This window comes from Gossypium arboreum, chromosome 3 (genome assembly GCF_025698485.1).
Source record: "Gossypium arboreum isolate Shixiya-1 chromosome 3, ASM2569848v2, whole genome shotgun sequence".
NCBI classification, from domain to species: Eukaryota; Viridiplantae; Streptophyta; class Magnoliopsida; order Malvales; family Malvaceae; genus Gossypium; species Gossypium arboreum.
Window position 1 is genome coordinate 65627161 of NC_069072.1, and position 21461 is coordinate 65648621.

Consider the following 21461-nt stretch of genomic DNA (forward strand, 5'->3'; position numbering starts at 1 on the left):
AGGGGTGAGGGGAAGAGGATAAAATGCTTCATTTGTCAAGGACTACACATGCTGCAAAAATGTCCGAAGAGATCGATGATGTTGGCTATCCAAAAGAAAGATATGCTAAAGGAAGAGGCGGAGCCTATTGAGGGAAAGGCATCGAGGGTCTATTTGATGGTGTTTATTCCTAACAAAAGGAATAGTAAAGAAGGGTTGATATTTGTGGACATCAACATTGCGAGTCAAAAGCGGAGTGCTCTTATTGATACAGGAGCATCAGACTTGTTCATATCGGAAAAGGCTACCAAGAAGCTTGGTCTGTCAATTAGGAAATCGAATAAGAAGATCAAGACAGTAAATTCTGAGGAGGCCCCAACGTGGGAGTAGCTCGTAATGTGGAGCTACAAATCAGTGAATGGAAAGGCAATGAAGACTTTAAGGTAATCCAATTAGATGATTACGATTATGTACTTGGTTTAAACTTCCTTGATAGGATTCAGACAGTTCTGTTTCCATAGGCCGATGAAATTCATATTGTCACTGGTCCTTTATCGAAGATTGTTATGCCAGTGCATCGGGATATGAAGGTTGGGACCAAGGTGTTGTCGTATGGGAGAAACATTAACTTGATATAACGGAATGCTATAAAAGCCCCTTCGAAAAGTTAGTGGAGCGTGAGTCTGATATTAGACCTGTGGAGTCGACTGTGGAGAGCCACCTTTAGGGAAGGTGGATTGTGCATCAGACTTCAAGGGGAAAGAAGCGATGCAAAAGCAGTCGAAACGAGTAAATGCTACAAGTAAGGTACATTGCAAATCCTCTGATAGTGTTTTGAATTCTGACTTGTTGGCTTGGCAAGGTTGTAAGGGCCCTTTCAAAATTCGTAAGCAAGAAGGTCGAGGGACTGTGGGCGGAACGAAGCCAAGATGTGAGAATCGAGGGTATTCCAATGAGAACAAGTCAAAATTGGGGCAAGTTAGAAAGAAGACTTCTTGCCAACGAAATGTACCAGCGAGTGCAACGGTTCAAGTTAAGAGGCAACGAAAGCCGAGGCAAAGGTTCCGAAGAAAGGGACCACCCGATTGCAAGGCAAGTCGGGAAGAGGCCAAGGCAACGGGAGAGTTCCAAGACGAATCAAGCCAGTGTCATTTAGAAGTCGCAACGAGGCCGTTGCGAGAATGGTTAGGGGAAAATGTCACGGGCCAAAGTTCAAAGCCTGTGACCATGACACAAGATGCGCCTAATGGAGGTTGATCGATTAGATAGGGATCATTTAGCCCACGAGAACTAGCCTGATTCCAAGAATTGTTGGAGAAGCCTGTCAGATTGAAGCCTGGTGGCTCGATAATGAAGATATGGCAACTTAGGTTATTTTGGGTAACTAATCTTAGAAAATAGAGGGAATCATATCTTGTAAAGATTAGATTAGATTTGATAAGTCATATATTGTAAATCTCTTAAATCATGGGATATCGTTAATCTTGTCCGTCGATGTAAATGTATCTTGATTGTCAGTTTTGGGGGAGCTCAACTATAAATAGAAAGCCCCCCCTCTTTTATAACCCATCCATCGTATGTTGAATTCTTGGGCATTTACTCAAACACCATGTGTGCATTCTTTCTTTGGCTTTCTTTAGCTTATTTGTAGCTTCTTTTGGCACAATCGCTTCTACTATACAAATCAGTGCCTTGGAGGAATTCTTAAGGAATCTTCATTTTTGGGTGTAAAGGCTAACTTAGGCGAGTTTGGACGAGCGGATTGCCTAAGGCCTCATAAATTGCGAGACAAAAGGTCTAGCTCCATGACACTAAAGCTATCTTGAAGGATTTTAGTATGTTTTGTTGATGGGCGAGGAACAAGATAGTTTGGAAAATTCTGATGTACATGGTTCAATCATCATAAACTTTACCACAAGGCATTTAAGGGAGTAGCAGGATGCACAAGCTATTAGCTCCCTATATGGTGGCGCAAATAGCTGCGAACGAGATCATGACTATGACTCACCTATGGAAGGAGGATGGTACTGTTGGATGAATGCAACACTATTTGAAAAGGAGAAAAAATAAGGAACAGGAATGATTGTCTGAAACAATAAGGGTGCTTCTGCGAAGGCCCTTGCGTTCATCATCCTTGAATTTCTATTCACCATGAGTTGTGGAAGGTGGGCGATCCAAAACTTTGAAAGCAAAGAGATGATCAATACTAATGCTCCAGAAGTTCCATTTGCAATCCGCTCAATGGAGTAAGATCGGTCCAAAATTGGTTGCATGATTTTCGAATGCAAAGATCTCCTACGTAAACGTGAGGGCATCAAAATCCAATAAAATCCAACGATCATAAGTTTGCTAAATATTGTCTCTTGATCATGTTACGAATTTGATGCCAAACCACATGGTCTTTAATATATTCATTACCAAGTTCTGTTTTCCCACTATACTACTGTAAATAGTAAATTCAAGTTCGGAATCCAAATCCAACAATTTAGTTTAATACGAATAATATACGAACTTTGATTTTAAAGTAATTATGCAAATTCAAAAAATCAAACATCCTAAGTAAAAATATCAATGAGGAAAACAATCAATATAATAACTTTGACATGTAAAATCCTTAAAAGGTCACCTCAATCGTCCAGAAACGAAGTTTTCCAGCCAATAAGAACAATCAATTAAGAAAAAGAATACTGAATATTTTCTCAAAATATAATTTCATGGTATACATCATAGAACTCGTTACATGTCAAAAATGGATATCAATATATGGTAAATTGTTGTTTTACACTCACCTCTTTCTTTAATGTATTTTCTGTCTCCATTCACCAGGGTGCCGTGCGGACTTTAACTCACCCACCCCCCCCCCCAGGTGTCACTAAGAATCAGAACATGTATCAGAACGAAATCCATCGCTCAAACTTTTTCGTAGAATAAAATGTATGCCTCGCAGCGAAGAACTTCTTCGATTGATGCTTGGCGAACATGTTGATCACTCACATAATACCATTGAGATCCAACATGGTCGATATCGATCGTCCCTTTCCTTTTCTCACCTCCTCTCACATACGCAATGTAGTGACCACCTCTCATTGTTCCCGAATGCTCCACAACCCCCACCAGACTGTAATTGCAATTATCTGCATCTTCACCCCTGCAAATTTTAAACATGCTTGTAAATCACATAAATCAATGTTTTTCTTTCGTTTGTTCTAACATTTGTGACTGCATAGCCTCATAGTTTAACAATCTGTTCACATCATTTCACAATATGCTATCAGAATTGACAAATTACAGCCAAAGGAATCAATTTAAGGATCATTATCAAGAGTTCAACGATATCGTGGTGTGCAAAAGACAGCCACATGTCTTATCAAAGAATAAACCATTTCTTTCCCTCAAATGGCTTTGCTAGCAACTCTTTTTCCCTAAAATATCCATTGCTCGGGACTCATGTTCAATACATATTGGGACATGGATACAGAGGTACAACCCTCCAAATATCTGGAAATACTTTGAACAAAATTAAGAGTATCATGTTTGACACAGCCGTATTTGACACTGGCCCCTCGAGTCCAAGTGACATAGAATTACAGACCTGTATGTATATACAATCAAGTGCAATGTACAAGCTACATCATGTAAAATCTCCAATAAAACTTGTTATATCATGAGCATTAAAAACGATCCCTAATTCGATAAAGATATTATGGCTTCTATATATTGTTTGAGCTACTGCTCTAAAAACAAGCTATAATTTCAAAAGGATGCTTTCACAATCACCCGAATAAGCCTATGCATATCTTCAAAGTTGGACTTGAATGTACAATTAGCTTAAAAAGATAGGATTATGAACGGAGGTTTTCAAAAGCAAAGAGGTTGCTTGAAATTTTCCAACTCTTTGCATAGAAAGCAAAACAGTGATCAGCTATAATGTAGTAATTTAGCATTTGACAATGCTACATGGACTCAAGGCTGAGTGTCTAATACAAGCATATATCAGATATAGATACGCTCAATCTGATAAAAGTTTTATTACATATTTGGAGAATCGTATGCACGCATCTATGTCCAAAAATGTGTAGAATATGGGTATCAAGACATAGGTATTTTAAGAAAAAAGAAGAGTCAGAGCAACTTAAGCATCTGAAGCATGTAGCAAGTACTTCAACATCTGAATGCAAGTTTATTTGTCTAGAAACATGTAACAGCATACACCCATGATAGACTCTTTGGAAAAAAGAGACGGATTGAAACAACAAAAATAGGTGACTAAGAGAGGCATACCCGGAAATAGCCATCAAAGGGGGATTGTATATATTATCTATATAAAAGATCATGTTATGAACAGATAGAAGACCAAACAAACATTTTTCACATGTTTCAGAATTTAAATCAGCACATTTTGGAAATATCACCCTACTAGGATAGGTCTCCTGATTTCTTCTTTGGAACTTCATCTAAGAATAAAACCTATGGCCAGTTTCAATATCTCTGTGTTCAATAAGAGTTTAGATATCTCAGGCACTCGCATAATTAGCAGCTAAACCATTACGTCTCGCATTTACAATACAGGTGAATGTGTGATCATTGCAGATAATGTTCAATGGTAAAGAGTTAGAGCATTAGAAAGGAAAATACTAGAATTTAAAGCTTGCATATTGAAAGCATCTAGATATTTTTGTCCATCTCAATTACAAAAGTCAACTTTCCATTTAGTACATTATACTAATCATACTAAGAAACCTTTTGTATAACTTTGGGGAAAGCTTGAAAGCTAGATGCTGGCACATGCATCTTCGTTAGGTCTTACATTCCCAGCCAGGTAAAGAATTTTTTTTTTTTTTTTGGAGGGTCCTTAGAGAGTTATACCCATGTCTGAATACATACTGAACACAAAGGTCAAATACAGGTACTTGAACAAAAAAAAGAGTCGAAACAGCATAGATGATAATAGTATGGGCTTGTGTTGGCATTCTTACAACATTAACTAACATAACTAATTAAAGTGATAAATAGCCAACCTTTCACTTTCAAAAGCTGATAAGTGAATTAAGTTACAGCGGCCATTCAATAAAAATCTTAAGAGATGTGAGAGGAACAGAAATAATCTTTTTCTAACAAAAATTCACATTACTTTAATGAAATAAATCATCCCATTCAGGTAACAATGTCAAAATAGGGCAATGTTTATCCTTTTCTTGGTCAAACTATCCTATTCTATCATCTGAACTCGCTCTTTTAACCTACTTCTGGTTTAATTCCTAAGATGTTATTAAAATTGTGTTCTGTAGAGATCTTACATTGTATTTTAAATTCTGTAGAAGTGTCTCAGCATCTTAAACGTCAGAAATAGTTCATCATTCCTATACGGGGCAGCTTCATGTAATTTCCAGAAAATCATGTATCACAAACAGGAAACATATTGATCAAGTGAACAAGAGCATGGTGATTTAATATGAATACTACCAACTATCCACGTATCTCTATGGAATGTGGTGAGCTAATAAAAGACATTGCTAGAATATTAGAATAAGCAAAAGCTCGACATATGGTAAAAGGTACCTGGGATCCAGATATGGTCTAAGATCAATTGTCTCTCTGAAATTGACATGACCATTCAATTTACTCAAACGACCACGGGCATCTTGACAAAACCTCTTCAAATGAATAGTCAGAACAGGCGGTGCCTTGTTTATGAGGACCCTCTTTGTAGCATTTCTCTTAACCTTCACATGTTCGGAGTCTAACTCTTCATCATCACTTAAGCCCGATTGACAGTTTTCAGTCATATGTGAATTACTCTGATGAAAGGTATCATTACCACTATGATTTTCAACATTGCAAGAATCAATAGTTAGGGTACCCCCACATTTTTCTTGAGCATAACATTTAGAGGAAACTGAAGAATTTAATTTCAACGGACTTGCATCTTCTAATTCAACAGAATCTAGCTCGCTTGTTTGACCATTTTCAACTTTTACACCATTTTGATTCTTGTTATGAAAAACCGAGCTATCACCGGAACTACTGATATCGCCATTACTAATGGTTCTAACTCCATTAGGGCATTGGTGTTCCATATCTAAACTTCGGGTCTCACTTCCATTGAGTAAATCCTTTCCCATTTTAGTCTGCTTCTTCTTTGCTTTCAACTTCTGATGTCGCAAAATTTTCGCACAATTCTCACAATTCCAAGCATTATCATCCGAAAGAAGCTCCGGCTTTATGAAGTGAGACAAACAACTTTCCACGGATACTGGAGAATTACTGTCATCAACCTCATCAGGATCAGAATCACTAATACTCCCAGCCATAAAACCAGTTTCAGCAACTTCATTTGCCAAAGATGGTCCAATGATGGGCCCTTCAGCAATTTCAGGCTCATTAAACATGTCACCAAAGCCATCAAACTCCACTTCCTCTTGTCCAAGACCCGCATTTGATGAAGAGGCCTCATTTTCTCTCACACTCTCAGTACCTGGAATATCCTCTTTATATGGAAGCAAAAGAACCACAGAATCTTGAACCAGCAATGGAAGCTCCTCTTGAAGGTTCCCAGAAGAATCTTCTGTTTTTTTATTGGTTTCCCCCTCAAGTACAGAAACCTCACAACTTTCTGCTAAAGCTGCATTTGGAACTAGTTCCTTTTCCTCCGAATCTTGAAGGGAAGTATTGTTATTTTGAGAAATCAAGTCACTCTCATCAGCTACTATTTCCTGTTGCAGATAATCCATCCAAGAAAAATCATCTGCACCAGCGTCATTTTCCGGGAGTGTATTCTCTGTTGTGAGGTAATCCAACCAAGCAAAATCATCTGTCCCAGCTGAATTTTCCTTCACTGTACTCTCCACAACTTGTTCTTTCTGAGACTCCACAACATCAAAGAGATTCCTTGAAGCAGAACTGCTTTCATCTGCCTTGGTGCTTGGGCCAGCAGCATGTGAGAGTGAAGAATCACCAGATGATGCCACCTTGGGTTCCGTTTGGGGCACAGCTATATGGCTTGGGCCTGAAGATTCACTGTTAGGTACAGGAGCCGTAACAACTTGAGCTGGCACCTGATCTACATCTTTGTTAACTTTTCCTCTATTCCTGCCAACTTTTTTCATTGGCAGCTTTGTTTTCCTTGCTCGAGAGACTGGTTGAGCCTTTTTAGAAGGGGTTTTCTTAGTTGGCACTGAAAGTGAGAGATCTAGAAATGGTTCATACACTGTTGACGAGTGCCCACACTCCTCACAACAGAGAGTACTCGAAATTTGACCCCCAAATACAGCATCCACAAAAGTAAGATCCTGACTTGCAGTAACTGCATCACTTTTAGAAGCATTAATGTGTTTTTTTAGAGCCAACTCCTCTGTATAAAGCCCATCAAGTAAGCAACGAAGCAATTCATGACTGTCATGTTGCTGATAGCCTCTAAACTGGGGAGCCTTAGAACAAAGGGATGCAAAAAATGGCTTTGGATTGATAGCATTTCTCAAGCCCATCTCAGGTCTTATTTCAGCAAAAAGCTTTTTCATAGAAATTGTTAACTGCCCCATGGACACATCCAGATTCGAGAAGTAGTCCCTTAGCCTATTCAGAGCCAGAAGATTCTGCATTACTGAATTAAAGAAGCACGTATTACCGAGATTAACCAAACCTCGAACCACATAACCATTTTTTCCATCCAAAGAATTCGATATAGTTCCTTCTGATTTGATATCACAAGCAACACTGCCGCTTCCTGACAAAACATCCTCAACAGCATTTGTGGATGATTCAGATGATCGTTCCTTAATCAATTTTACAACCTCATATAAAACATCTTTGCTTTCACTGTTCTCTTCCATTTTCTCAACTGGAATGAATATGCTGCAAGAGAAGCACCACCTCAATTGAGGATTATCCCATTGAACCACCAAGTGGTGACGGGTTTGTCTAAGATGTCGAACAGCATGTGAGGTAGAAGCTGTTGGCAAACCAACTCCAGCGCATACATAATGTCCACACTCCAAACAAACCCAAATGGCTTTCGATTCACGTTTCGACTCAACCGAAGCACTTCCCTTCTTCTTCCCATGTTTACTCTTTCCCTTACCTCCTCTCCTATCATTTCTGCCTTCCCTACAATCTTCACACCTTATGGGATCTGATGACCTAAGTTTAGTCAACAACTTATCTATGTTGATGCCTTTATCAAAATGCAGGCACTTTTTCCTCTCTTTTACGGCTTTAATTTCATCGTCAACATCATCAATACTGGCAGGTTTCTCCTGAGGTATAGCTTTTGGAGATTGAGCTGCCACAACCTTTTTGTCCTTCGGAGGTACTCGACGATTCTTTTTAACTCTTTTCCCCATTATTAGTTCCTAAAAACAACAAATCCAAAAACCCATTAATACCTTAAACCCAGAATCATAGAAGCAATAAAATAATAAAAAATGGAAAAAAAAAAATTCCAAACGTCTTAACTCTTTTCTCCATCATTAGTTCCTAAAAATAACTCTAAATAACCATTAACCTCCTAAACCCAATCACAAAAGCAATCAAATAAGGAAAAAATTGAAGGAAAATGATCCAAATATATACTTTCTTAAACATATACGATGAGGATTAGAATCTACGAAACATACCCAAAATAACTATCAAGTAAGCACAAGCAGAGATTGAAACAAGAAAAGAAACAATAACGAATGTGAATGAAGATGACCAGATTATGATTCGGATTGATGAATGCAAAATCAAGCTTCCAAACTAGTGTTAAGAACAAAGCAGGTGAATCAAAGAAAGCCGATAAAAAAAATGTGCTTAAACTTAGAAAAATCAAGGAATGAAAAACAAAAGAAACAGAGAAAAATAAAAGGAAAAGTAAATTTTACCTTGAAATCCGGTGGAAGAGGACCGCTTTAGAGAAATCAGGAAAGCAGGGGTTTGATTACATGGAAAAGGATTAGGGTTTTCTTTGGAGATTTAGGATCTAAAGCAACGAAAGAACAAGTGAGGGTTTTGGTGGCACAGCTTCGGCTCCAAGTTTACTCTTTTTTCTAGTTTCTCTTTTATCTCAAATCATAAGATTAGAGTAAGAGACAATGAAAAGTGAAAAACAAATTAACTGCGGTTACTTTATAAGAAAATTTAATAACAAAAAAATATTGTTTATAAAGGTAATGTTTTATCTATAACCCTTGATAATGTGTCGGGCCAGGTTTGGATCAGGTTGATATAAAATTTTAAATTTGTTTTTCAGGTTTGGTTCAAAAATTGGACTTAAAATTCTGTCCAAGACCAATTTAAATTAAAAATGCTAAATTCGAGCTTGATCTATCCGTATTAAAATTTAAAAATTATAATGCATCAAATACACTAAAAACATTAAAATAAATACATCTAAAATAGTAGTAAAATTAATAATAAAACAAAAGTTATATAATATTCAAACAATAACAACAAAATAGTAACAATATAATAGCGAAATGGTAGCAAAACAACATTAAAAAAAAGAAAAAGAAAGTTTAGGCTGATTCGTATCGAGTTGGGTCCAGGCCAAAAAATCCTACCCAAGGTCGTGCCCGTTTCCAAACTCATTTTTCGAGCCTATATTTTTCTCAAACCCTTCTATTTTTCAAGCAAGCCTTCCGACCTGGGCAGGTTGCCTAACTTATGATCAAGTCTAATATATACTATATTTATAATATATATATATATATATATAATTTTCGGCTAATTTTTGCATATATGCTAAAAAAAACTTATTTCAGAGACTATGTTGTTTTTTTTTTTAATTTACCGATCTATATTGTTTTTGGAGAGAGAAAGGAAAAAGCATCCTACAGGGTGCGTTTTCACTACCATATCAGTAAAAACGTGCCCTGTAGGACGCGTTTTCCCCTTAACAGTACTATTCCAATGGTAACTTTTCCAACGGCAACAAGAGGTCCGACAGCCATAATTTTTCCTATATAAACCCCTCCAAACTTTATTCTTTTCAACTCAATACTCAATCCTCAATCCTCAACTCTCAATTCTGAAATTTATCTCGATTCTCGATTCTCGATTCTCAATTATTTTTTTAAAATATTTCTCTGAATCTTATTTATTTTCTTTTATTTTATTCTTTATAATTTCTAAAACGACAAATCAGTTTATTCGTTTGGATGGCAAGCATATATCCGACGTTCAATTACAAATGGTAAGAAAATATTATTATATTATTTAATTTTAAATAGTTAAGTATTATACTGTCGACATTATTAATTTTTTTATGTTTATATACTTAAAGCAAAGATCGGATTTTAGAGACGTACATAAACAATTTAAGCGAAGGTGCATCGGATGTCATTTATGGACACTTTCGAATTAAAGGATTTCTATACGCAAGTCGAGTGCTTGGGGGGACTAAATTGGACCCCCACTTATTAGTACTTTGGTCAAAAGATGGAGACCAGAGACACACATTTCATCTTCCTTGCAATAAATGTACAACTACACTCAAGGACATTAGTTTACAACTCGGTCTACCAATCGATGGGGAAGTCATTACAGGGCCAATCGAGAGTGTCGATTGGAGTGCAACATGCGAGCAACTAATAGGGAAGGTGCCGAACAAGTTTAAGGGTATCCGGATCGAGATGGGATGGTTGGAGGACAACTTCCAAAATATCAAGGCTTCCGTGAGTGACATTGAAAAAGAACAATTCACGCGTGCATTCATCTTGAGATTGATCAGGGGTCTACTTATGCCAGATAAATCTCGAAATCTGGTATATTTAAGGTGGCTACTACTATTAGCCGACTTGAAAGAAGCGAGATAACTTAGTTAGAGATCAGCGGTGCTAGCAACATTGTACCGAGAAATGTGTCGAGTGACGAAAGTAGAAATAGCCAAAAGCGACTTGCATGCTCCTTCTTCAATCGTGGCCATGATATCAACTACCATTTTTACGCCCCCGAGTGGATCGCCCTTATGAATTTCCACATGTAATATGGTAAAATTAATTTGATAATATCATTATCATTATAATTTTTCATCGTTGTTATTTTGAAATAACATATTATTTGATTAGGTGAAACATTGCGGTGAGACATATAGGTATACTAACCAAACTTAAGGATATCCGACTAGCTTTAGACATATAGGTATATAAGGCAAGTGTTAAAATTTATAAATTTGTACTGCAGTTTATAAGGATGCAATATGCCGATCCAAGAATTCAAGAATGTGTCTTAGCTGAATTTTTGGTCAATCGCAACATCTGGAAAATTAAAGTGCCATTGATCATTTTTGCGATAGTCGAGATATAAGAATCCAACCAAGTAATGCGACAGTTCGAGTGTACACAACATATTCTGCCACCACCCTAGGAGCTCGATGACCTACACAAGATCAACTTGCAGGGGAGACTCAAGGAACATTAACCAACATTCACAAGAAGTATATCGAGATGTGGCAGTGTAGGTACGATTACTTGCCAATGTGTGAACCATTTTTCATACCGAATTTGGTCGCATCTCCGAATTACATGGATTAGTTCAGGCATAACGACAAGTCGTATCTATTGTCGGCTGCGAAATAAGTAGGAAACGTTACCTTAATAGGCCTAGACGAGGGCCCATTAATCCTAAGTCGGGAGAACATACTAAGGGGGATTAGTATCTACTCTAGGTCCACACGAGGACCCGATTGTCGTGCAACCTACCGATCAATATTATTCATATATTTTTTCTGTTAACCCACTTTATTATACACAAGTACAATATCATGCACCATTGGTCACTACATAAACACCTTCTCTAAGTGTATATTTCGCACGACCGTCGCCTGTAGCACCATATTACATGTCGATGTTGATCTACCGCAATTTGTTGTAGTAGATTAAACTATTTTTCGTGCTTAATGAGCTCATAGGAAAGAGATTTAGTTATATTTTGTTTAGTTTTCGATTTTAGTATATAGATAATAAAAGGAGCAATTTCAGTAATTTATATGACCTTGGGCGCCAAAGCATGACTAAAGGTAAACTAGCATATTCAGTGAGTGTGTAAGACACCATTCGGGGACACAAAGACAGTGGCTTGTCCGTGATGTTGCAACAAGGAGCTCCAATGTCGCAACATTGTGAAAAAAGTACCTAAAAAGAGCAGTCTACCTTCGATGTCGAGACATAAACAGAGAGTGTCGCGACACCAACGTGACGGGGGGAATTAATGAGTCAAGGGTGTTTTTATCTGCACAACGAACTTTAATGTGAAATCGTCAGCCGAATTAGGTTAAGGATCAATGGCCAACCCTAGGCCTATAAATAGCATTGCTCGAAACACTTTATGGACAACTTTTTACTTAGTTTTAATTTTACTTTTCATTGTATTTAGATTTTCTCTTAGTTTTCTATTTCGTTCTTCATGGGGATTAATTTGTAGATTGCCATTACTCTTCAACAGATTATTGTTCGCGCATTTATAATTATATGAAGATTTTTCTTATCTCTGTTTTTGATTTATTTATAATGTTTATCTTTTCTATCGATTACTTTGCATGTGTTAAATCCATGGGGAACTAATCCAATAAGGGAGATTAATGAGTAGATGTGGGATTAATTAACCTTTCTGCAGGGTTTCTTAGTGAATCAACTGGTTGGGATAGGAATAACTTAAAACCCTAAGCTTGATGACCCTAGAAAGTCATATAGTTGGAAATGAACCCAAAATTAGTAATGCATATCCCTGAAAACCTTACCCCAATCAGACCTGGACTATGACATCGAGAGATAAGTAGTTCTTACCAACTCATTAGGTTAGTGGAAGGCCGAGATACCCTGCTAGGTTAATGACTAGTTGATTGAATAGAACCCAAAATAGGAGTTAATTATGAACACTGAAGCGAGTTAGTCTTCTATCGTTAAATATGATAAAATTTGCAATCTGTCTCCATAATAGCTTTTTATTATTTTTATAAAATATATTTTTATCATCACATTAGGATTTATTATAATATAATTTAATTAAATTACTAGCTAAACCCATTAACGTTGGAATTAATCTTAGTTTAGTCTCGCCTCCTTTGGGTATGATTCTCAAAGTACTTGCATACTTCGTTATAAAACTCTATTGCAACCTGACTCGTATACTTGTGAACATTACTTTCATTCATATCCTTAGTAGTAGTATTCTCACTTCTGACATTGATACGTTGGGAGGTGGTCAAGTTGTTGATGCCATTTTCAAAGAGGCAACGCCACTAAATGGATCTTAATTGTTGTGCTTAATAGTATAGTTAGGAAAATTTAAAGTTATAGATACAATTTGTATTTTCTTTTTCTTTATATTCATTTAATTTACTAACTTTTTCTTTTACTTTGTAGATTTCAATGTATGACTTAGAGTAGAGGCACACCTATAGAGCCAGCCACTGATCTAGAAAGACTAATACGCAAAAAATTGTCCGCAACAACAACAATAGTAGATGCAAAATAACCTGTCTACTGTAGTTTACCCACTACGAGATAACCTACTCTTTGACAATCCTAACTTACCAGATCTACCACTACCATTACCAATAAGCCACCGATGGCTCTAGAGGTACGCACTCAAAGAGATTATGCATTATCGAATCTTAACTCAGTACAAGGTACTATCATGAGGTCATCTATCACAACCAATAATTTTTAGATAAAGTCAGCAATGATCCGGATGATTCAAAACAACCTACAGTATAAAGGAACTATGATGAAGGACCTGAACTAGAATTTAAAATGATTTCTCTAACTTTGTAATACTTTTAAATTTAATAGGGTCACCAATTACACTATTTGTTTTCGGTTGTTCCCCCTCTCCTTAATAGATAATGCTTTATCTTGGTTAGATTCACAAGCACCAAGATCTATCACGACATGGAACAAACTTGCAAAAAAAATTCTTGTACAAGTTCTTTCCTATCAGCAAGACAATCCAACTGAGAAGAGAGATCGCAACTTTTAAACAAATTGAATGAGAAAGTTTTCATAAAGCTTGGGAGAGATTTAAGTTGCTGGTGCAAAGATGCCCTCTCCATGGTTTACCTAGGTTTACCTAAATAGATGTGGTTGCAAATGTTCTACAATGGGCTGGATGCACATTTTAGGTTAGGACTCGATGGAGCTGCAGCAGGAGCCTTGATGAATCATACATATGAAGATGCCTATTAATTGATAGAGAGCATGGTCTTGAACTCTTACCAATGGACTAACGAGAGATTCACCTAGGGTCCGAGACCATCCACGGCTAAAGCTGTCCAATAGGAGGACAAATACCAACAAATATTCGGCAAGCTTAACCGATTTAAGTCGACATCCAATAGGCCCATGGTGCACGAAACATCTAGAACAATTGGCCAATATCTTGAGAATTTAGTCGATGACATAAATTATATTGGGAATAGGGGTGAAAATCCCTATTCAAACACTTATAATCCCTATTGGAGAAATCACCCAAATCTTAAATGGGGCAGCAATCAAGGAGGAGGTAATAATTTCAATCAGAATAGACAAAATATTATTTATCAATCTTATTATTTGTAAGAAACTTAGGAAATGGCAAACCCTAATGGCCATATTATATGTGGTCAAAGGCTGGATAAGATTGAGGAAGAGATACAGATAATTTGGACAGAGGTAAGATAGGTGTAGTCTAAATGCACTTAAACCCGAACCACATTGACTAAGCTTAAAGATCCAGATGATCCAATTGATGAGCATGATGAGAGACATCAAAAGGCAAATTGGCACAAGCATCCCGAGCAATACTGAAAATAACCCTTGAAAAGAAAGGAAGGAGTAAGTGAAGACAATAGTGTTCCATTCTGGTAAAGTACTGAGTAGCCTGAATAACCCTATTCAAGAGGAAGATGAAGAAGATGTCGATGATCCTCAGGAAGCAACCTTTTAAAAAGATAATACTAAAATAGAGCCAGAAGCGATAGTCGAGCTGACAATTGAGCCTATAGATAAGCATAACCCAGAACCTATCTTCACAAAGATACCATTACCTTCACGGTTAGATGATAAACGCAAAAGGGATGAAATGGAGTTTGTAAGCTTTTTAAACTTAGTTAAATCGCTTAATGTTAATTTTCCTCTCATCGAATTAATAGAAAAAATTCCTAAATATGAATAGTACCTAAAGGAAATAACAGCTAGGCGTAGACAAATTAAATAGGGAGATCAAATTAATCTAGACGCATCCTGTAGTGCAATCATCACTAAACAGATACTCCAAAATTAAAATACCTGGGGAGTTTCACAATACCAATAGAGATAGGGAACATACACTTTAGCAACGTCCTATGCAACCTAAGAGCCAATATCAACCTAATGCCCTTATCAATATATAAGAAACTTGGGTTATAGAAGCACAAAAATACCCATATCACATTGCAGTTAGCTGACAGATCTTCGATACAACTGAAAGGGGTGCTCAAAGATATGGTTGGTTAAGGTGCACAATTTCATCATCCCGGTAGATTTTGTAATTTTAAATTTTGAAGAAGACTATGATATCCATATTTTTTTAAAGAAACCCTTCTTAGCTATATCTATGTCCACCATGGACATAGAAAACAATGAGTTAATCATGAAAATCAATGGTGAGACTGAAACTTTCAAATGTAGTCACCTACAAAATGAAGACCATAAGGAGAATTTAGGGAAGGCATGTTATGAGATATCTATAAATTTCCCTAATGACCTTGATCCGGAAAGAGTGTATTATGTGATTGATATAGGTCGAAAAAGTAAGGCTAAAGAGTGGGACAAAAAAAACAAGGTGAAATGGCATGATGGAAGCTAAACCAATACAGACAAACAATCGATAGATGAAGTGTCCACGTATAGACTAACTGAGCTGATGGATGAATTCGGCAACCATATGTGACAATAGACATTATAGTAATTTTGTTGTAATTTATTGTAAATTTAATTTTTGATAAACTCAAATAGGACTAGGATTAATAGGTAGCTTAGGATTTAGTTTATGTCATTTAGATATAAGGTAAAAATGTACCCAAACTACTTGAAATCAAGAAACTAGGATAAAAATAGGGTTGGTGTCGTAACATCGACCACAGACTTAATAAATCGAGTAATTCGACTAGATGTCGCGACAAGGAACCTCTTTGTCACAACACCATAGACAGTAACCTCAAAATTCAAAAAAATTCAATGTGTCACAACATACGACCTCGATGTCACAACATTAGGACACTAATAGGGGTGTCGCGACATGAAACCTTTGTGTCACGACATTGCTGTAAAAAATTATAGGGTTAGCCTGACCAGCTATACAACCCGCTAATCTGCCACAATTATTGTCGCATATCAAGGACTTTTTTGCACTTAATGAGCTTGTTTTTATAATTTTTTTTATATGTTTTTATTTCATTTTCAGTTTTTATTTTCATAGGTTAATTTATGTAAAATAAGCATTTTTACACAATTTTTAGTGTTTTGAGGACTCGTAAGGCGAACTCGGGCCTTGGGTATGACTAATGGGTTATTTGAGTGTGTAAGACATTAATTTGGGCTTAAGTATGCAAGGAAAAGTGGCCGTGTTGTGACATCAACATCCAGCGTTACGACACTGATCTTCGAAGCATCAAAGGCTGAAAATAGGGTTGACGTCGTGACGTGGGGATCTTGGCGTCACGACATCACCGTGACAAATTGCTGACGTCAATAGCTGCATGAACAAAATTTTAAAAGCTGTAATTTTTTTATTAAATTAATGGTATTTGTAACACCCCATACTCGACCTAGATGTCAAATCAAATATCGAGATGCCATACCACCATCTCACATTGTTTTTGTTATTATTGTCATGTTTGATATACATGCATTTTTTTATTGTTACAGTAACATATATATGAATAATAAGTCATGCAGGGTCAAATTAATATTTAGTCATACTAACATACAACAAACAACCATAGAGTAGGCATAAATCAAGTATTAGGACCATTTATCAAATTTTATCGAAAATGTTACGTAGGTATCGATACCGCCTCTTTGGTATCAATATTTTCTTTAAATAGTATCAATACCACCTAGATAATCGATACCAAATTAGCATTCTGTTTCTTGCCAATTTCAAAACATCAAAAATTATTGGTACCTTTCATAAGGTATCAATAATTACACCCCAAATATCAATACTCGAGCCAAGATATAGATACCAAAATGGTATTCTGACTCCTTGCACTTTCGAAAATACAGAGGTATCTTTTTAAAAGCTTTAATATCGATACTTTTGCTTTAGGTTACAAAAATTCATCATATAAGAGCATTTAAAAAATTCAAACTTAGTCTCTAAACATCATGCTTCATTCACCTAGTCATGTAAGGACCAAAATATCTAAACAATAAACCAAACACCATGTCCAAGTTTACAAGATTCCAAACTTACACAATATGCAAATAATCCCAAATGCATCTTAACAAAACCAATAAAAATGTCTATCATATTGCCTTTTTATTCCCTAGAACTAGAATAAACAAAACACCTGCTATAATGAGTAAAGAATGGCTTGGATCAATCCCTCAATAGTCACACTGCTCACACCGGGAACATAACTACTCTGCAAAGGATAAAATGGAGTGAGTGAGCTTAACAAGCTCAGTAACTGCCTAGAGTAACCACTACACATGCATCAACCAAACAACATACAACATATTTCCAAAACATCATTAACTAAATGCCATAATTCACATATCTAGTCATATTCCATGCATTTTTCTACACATTATTTATACGTGCATGTAGGCATATATATATTTCGACATGTATTAATCACATATAAGCACATATAATCACAATGTATGATAATTTGGCTCTTGAGATTATGAAACATAAAGTAGACTCTATCGCCACTCATTAGATACACAGATCTCCAACACACCACACATAAACTTGTAGAGTAAAACTTATCCCATAAGCGATGCATATATAGCTAGCGCTCTCCAAGACATCACACATTTGTATCCTAATGAATTGAGCTTAATTCACGTTCTCTTATCTCTCCAAAATTGTCCTTGGATCTAAATGCCCCATATATTACAACACATATAAGTGAGTATTCATAATCCTATGGCATGTCAACTATATCCAATGGTCTCATTAAATTACAAGGCCAAAATATCCATAATGTAATCAAATACCACTTACTGATCATATCATTAACACATTATACACACTGCCATATGGCATGAACAACATACCCTCATATTTACCGTCACAATAGTCATCACAAGTGTTCATATTTCATCGCATCATAATTCTTTTTATCACAATTCACAAATATATCCATCACAAATTTAGCATAACACTCAAAACTTAGAGAAGGGTTTAGGCTACCTCTAAATTTCCAAATACACAACGAATCACTTACGAGCAACTATTCCAAAATACTCACCGGAATATTCACTTTTTTCGGAAAACCAAAAGCTTAGACAAGCTTCCATTTCCCCTTATCTCTATTCGTTAAAGGTTGTATCGACTCCGACACTTAAACAAAACAACCACACATATATTCAGTCAACAATCAGTCAATAACTCACCTCAAAAAACCACACACAAGCTTAAGCTACACTCTTTTCTAACCAAAACCATGAACACAACAAACTTAAAATTTGAATAACTTAGCCAACACTTAATCTTTTCGCATGAAACGAATTCTATTCATCTACGGCTAATTCCCAACCTTTAAACTACACAAAACAATGTGTTTTAAGGTATCAAAATTTTTCGACAAGTTTTGGCCCTTTCAACGAAAATTCATTAAAACCCGAGAAATCCTTGACGAAACTTCAAAGTTACTTTAGAAAGCTTCTAATTAGGTTAAAAATAATTGAAAAAACTTTAAAATCAAGTTTTTATCCACAAACTCGAAATTCACCATTAAAGATCCAATTTTCGGCTTTTAATCAAAACATGTGACTTAACGGCTAAAAATTCAATGTAAAGAACTAAATAACATTTAAAACTAATAGGAAAATGATTGGTTACTTTCAACGGGAGAAAAACAAAGATTTGATGTGAATTCAAGAAAACCCACACTTGAGGAAGATAATGAATTTGGTGAGATTTTTTGGTGATTTCTTGAAATATTTTTAAGATTAATTACTTGAAAAATGATAGAAATCAAAAGGGAGAATATTTAGCAACCAAAATCAATGAAGAGGACTTGAGAGATAAAAAATGACACAAGCAATAAGAGAGCAAAGTTTTTTCGTGAAACAAGCTAGGAATGGGGGTTTTTAGCTTGGTTTTAAAATTCTGGGCAATTTGCTTAATAAGAACTCTCAATTTTGACCCTGTTACAATTCAGTATTTTTTCCAAAACTAAGGATATTTAAAACTCGTATCCAAAAATTAACTTAACTTTATGAAAACCATTGTCGCAAACATTATCGAGTACCAACCTTATGAAATTCTGAGCTCATATAGACAAAAATTCCTAAAATACCCCTAAAACTCCTAGGCCCTATTTTGAGGTGTGACAATATTTTAAGAATAAATTACCTTAATGTTGTCGTAGATTTTGCCTATATATACACCCTTATAACCTCATTAGAGGGTGTTGTTAGTTGGTTGTTGATAGCTAGACAATTAAATAGTTTTTTATTTTTCTTTGTAATTTATTTATGTTCGCTTAGTCAAAATTCTTTTTGTTCCGATGTGAAGATGATTGTGAGTGGGAATTGCTTCGGTACTGAACCTCAATTAATTATCAATGAAAAATTTTATTATTTTATTTTTATTTCGTTTCTTTGGCCAATTAACGTTTGTATGAATATCTTAATAAATCTTGTGTTTATTTTAATCTGAAATGTTTCAGTTATGGATTTAATTTATTAATTAAGTAATTATTTGTCTAAATTTGAGTGTTTATTCAAGAGTACTTAGTATATTAGGGAGTGACGCCCCTAATAGAATATCTAGACAGGTGAGACTGAGAGGGTATCTTGTCGAGTATATTTGTGCCAAGTGGTGAGATGGAGAAGGTATGCATATATGCTTAGGAAGAAATCGAGAGGGTGACTTAGGTGGTAATCCTTAATGAAGATGAGGCCGAGAGGGTATTCTTAGCTAAAAGTGGTAAATAACTCAATCGAGGGTAATTACCGACTTAATTAATAATTAGTGATTTAATTGAAAATAGATCGAGAACTCACATCATCGACACTAGTAATAGGAAATTCTATTAGTTACCTTAGACTAATTAATTTCATTAGGTTATTTTAGATTAATTAATTCAATTAGGTTAATTTTAGTTTAAGTAATTTAATTAGTTTAACTAATATTTTAATTTGGTTCATATTACTAATTTGGGACTCAATTAGATTAGTAATTCTTTTACGTAATTAATTTAATAATAAAATTTTCAAATCTGCAATTCTTTGAGTATGAGTCTTGGAATATTTATCAATATTCTATTGTAACACAAATTTATATTACAAATTAACTTGTTCGATTATAGATATTGCATTTAATTTATATATATTTATTTGCATGATTTTAACTCTAAACATCCACACATTTAGAGGGGTCACCCACCAGGTAACCCACTATTTTACCCATTTTTTAAACTAAAATAACACTTTTAGTTTAATTAAAACACTTCTAAAACTAATACTAAACCCTCTCAAACTCCAAACCCTCTCTTAGAAACCTTTTAACCATAAAACCCTTATTAACGCCTCATATTTCTTTACTTATGCTGTAATTTTTTCCTTTCATTTTCTTTTGCTCTTCTCTTGTGTAGGTATAAGGCGCCACATAAACGAGGAATTTGCAACAAACGAATAGGAACAACATTCAACAAGGTTAAGGGTTCCTTTCTTATTTCCATTGCATTGCTTGTTTTTGAAATATCTTCCTTGATAATTAGTTACTCTAGTTAAACGCATTAGAAAAATACCTCCTAGAAAAGCTAAAAGAACTAATGAACAAGAAGCACCGGTGGACATAAATCCCTCTAATTTATCGATCCCGAACGTCAAATTTTTTTTTTCTAGCAGTACAAGGGAAAACATTCATACAAGAGAAGGGTTTCAAACCATTGATGATCTTGTGTAAAGAGAATTGGGCATTGGTCCAATATCATAGGTGAGAGCACTTTGGCGTAACCCCAAAAGAACCCGTTGTTGTCCTTATAGTACAAGAATTTTATGCATCATTTAGGGACCAGGAATGTTAGAGACCCTATAATGCTATTTGGGAAACTATAACAGTTAGGGGTAAAGAGGTGCGCGTCACCCCTAAAGAAATTTGTGAATTTTACAATGCACCATACTTTGAGTATATTTTATTGATAATACTGATTTGACATACATAGATATGGATAACATTGTAAATTATTTAACTGAAGGTAGGGGTGAATGGAAGCACCAACCAGGTACCGATATTCCCCAACTTCTTTTAATCAAACTATTATGTTTCCAATTGTAGAAATGTGGATGCAATTTTTATGTACTCAG

General features: G+C 35.6%; 1 protein-coding gene and 1 non-coding gene across 3 annotated transcripts; both read right to left on the minus strand.

The window, feature by feature from the left end:
* Positions 1-2551: 2551 nt before the first annotated feature.
* Positions 2552-9047, minus strand: LOC108476142 (ubiquitin carboxyl-terminal hydrolase 2). Of its 2 annotated transcripts, XR_008280102.1 has the most exons (4): positions 8838-9046; positions 5539-8327; positions 5277-5352; positions 3030-3127 (listed from the first exon to the last, which is right to left on the minus strand). XR_008280102.1 is itself a non-coding variant. In XM_017778254.2 (3 exons), exons 2-3 carry the CDS (start codon positions 8316-8318, stop codon positions 2890-2892), a joined length of 3018 nt encoding a protein of 1005 aa, XP_017633743.1. In that variant the 5' UTR covers positions 8319-8327; positions 8838-9047; the 3' UTR covers positions 2552-2889. The 2 variants fall into 2 exon arrangements, 1 of the variants encoding a protein (XP_017633743.1); XM_017778254.2 differs by lacking the exon at positions 5277-5352 and having other exon boundaries at positions 2552-3127; positions 8838-9047.
* A 4856-nt stretch (positions 9048-13903) lies between these two features.
* On the minus strand, positions 13904-14010 carry LOC128291068 (small nucleolar RNA R71). Its single transcript, XR_008280844.1, has one exon. It is a non-coding gene; the product is annotated as a small nucleolar RNA R71 (small nucleolar RNA).
* Positions 14011-21461: the final 7451 nt, after the last annotated feature.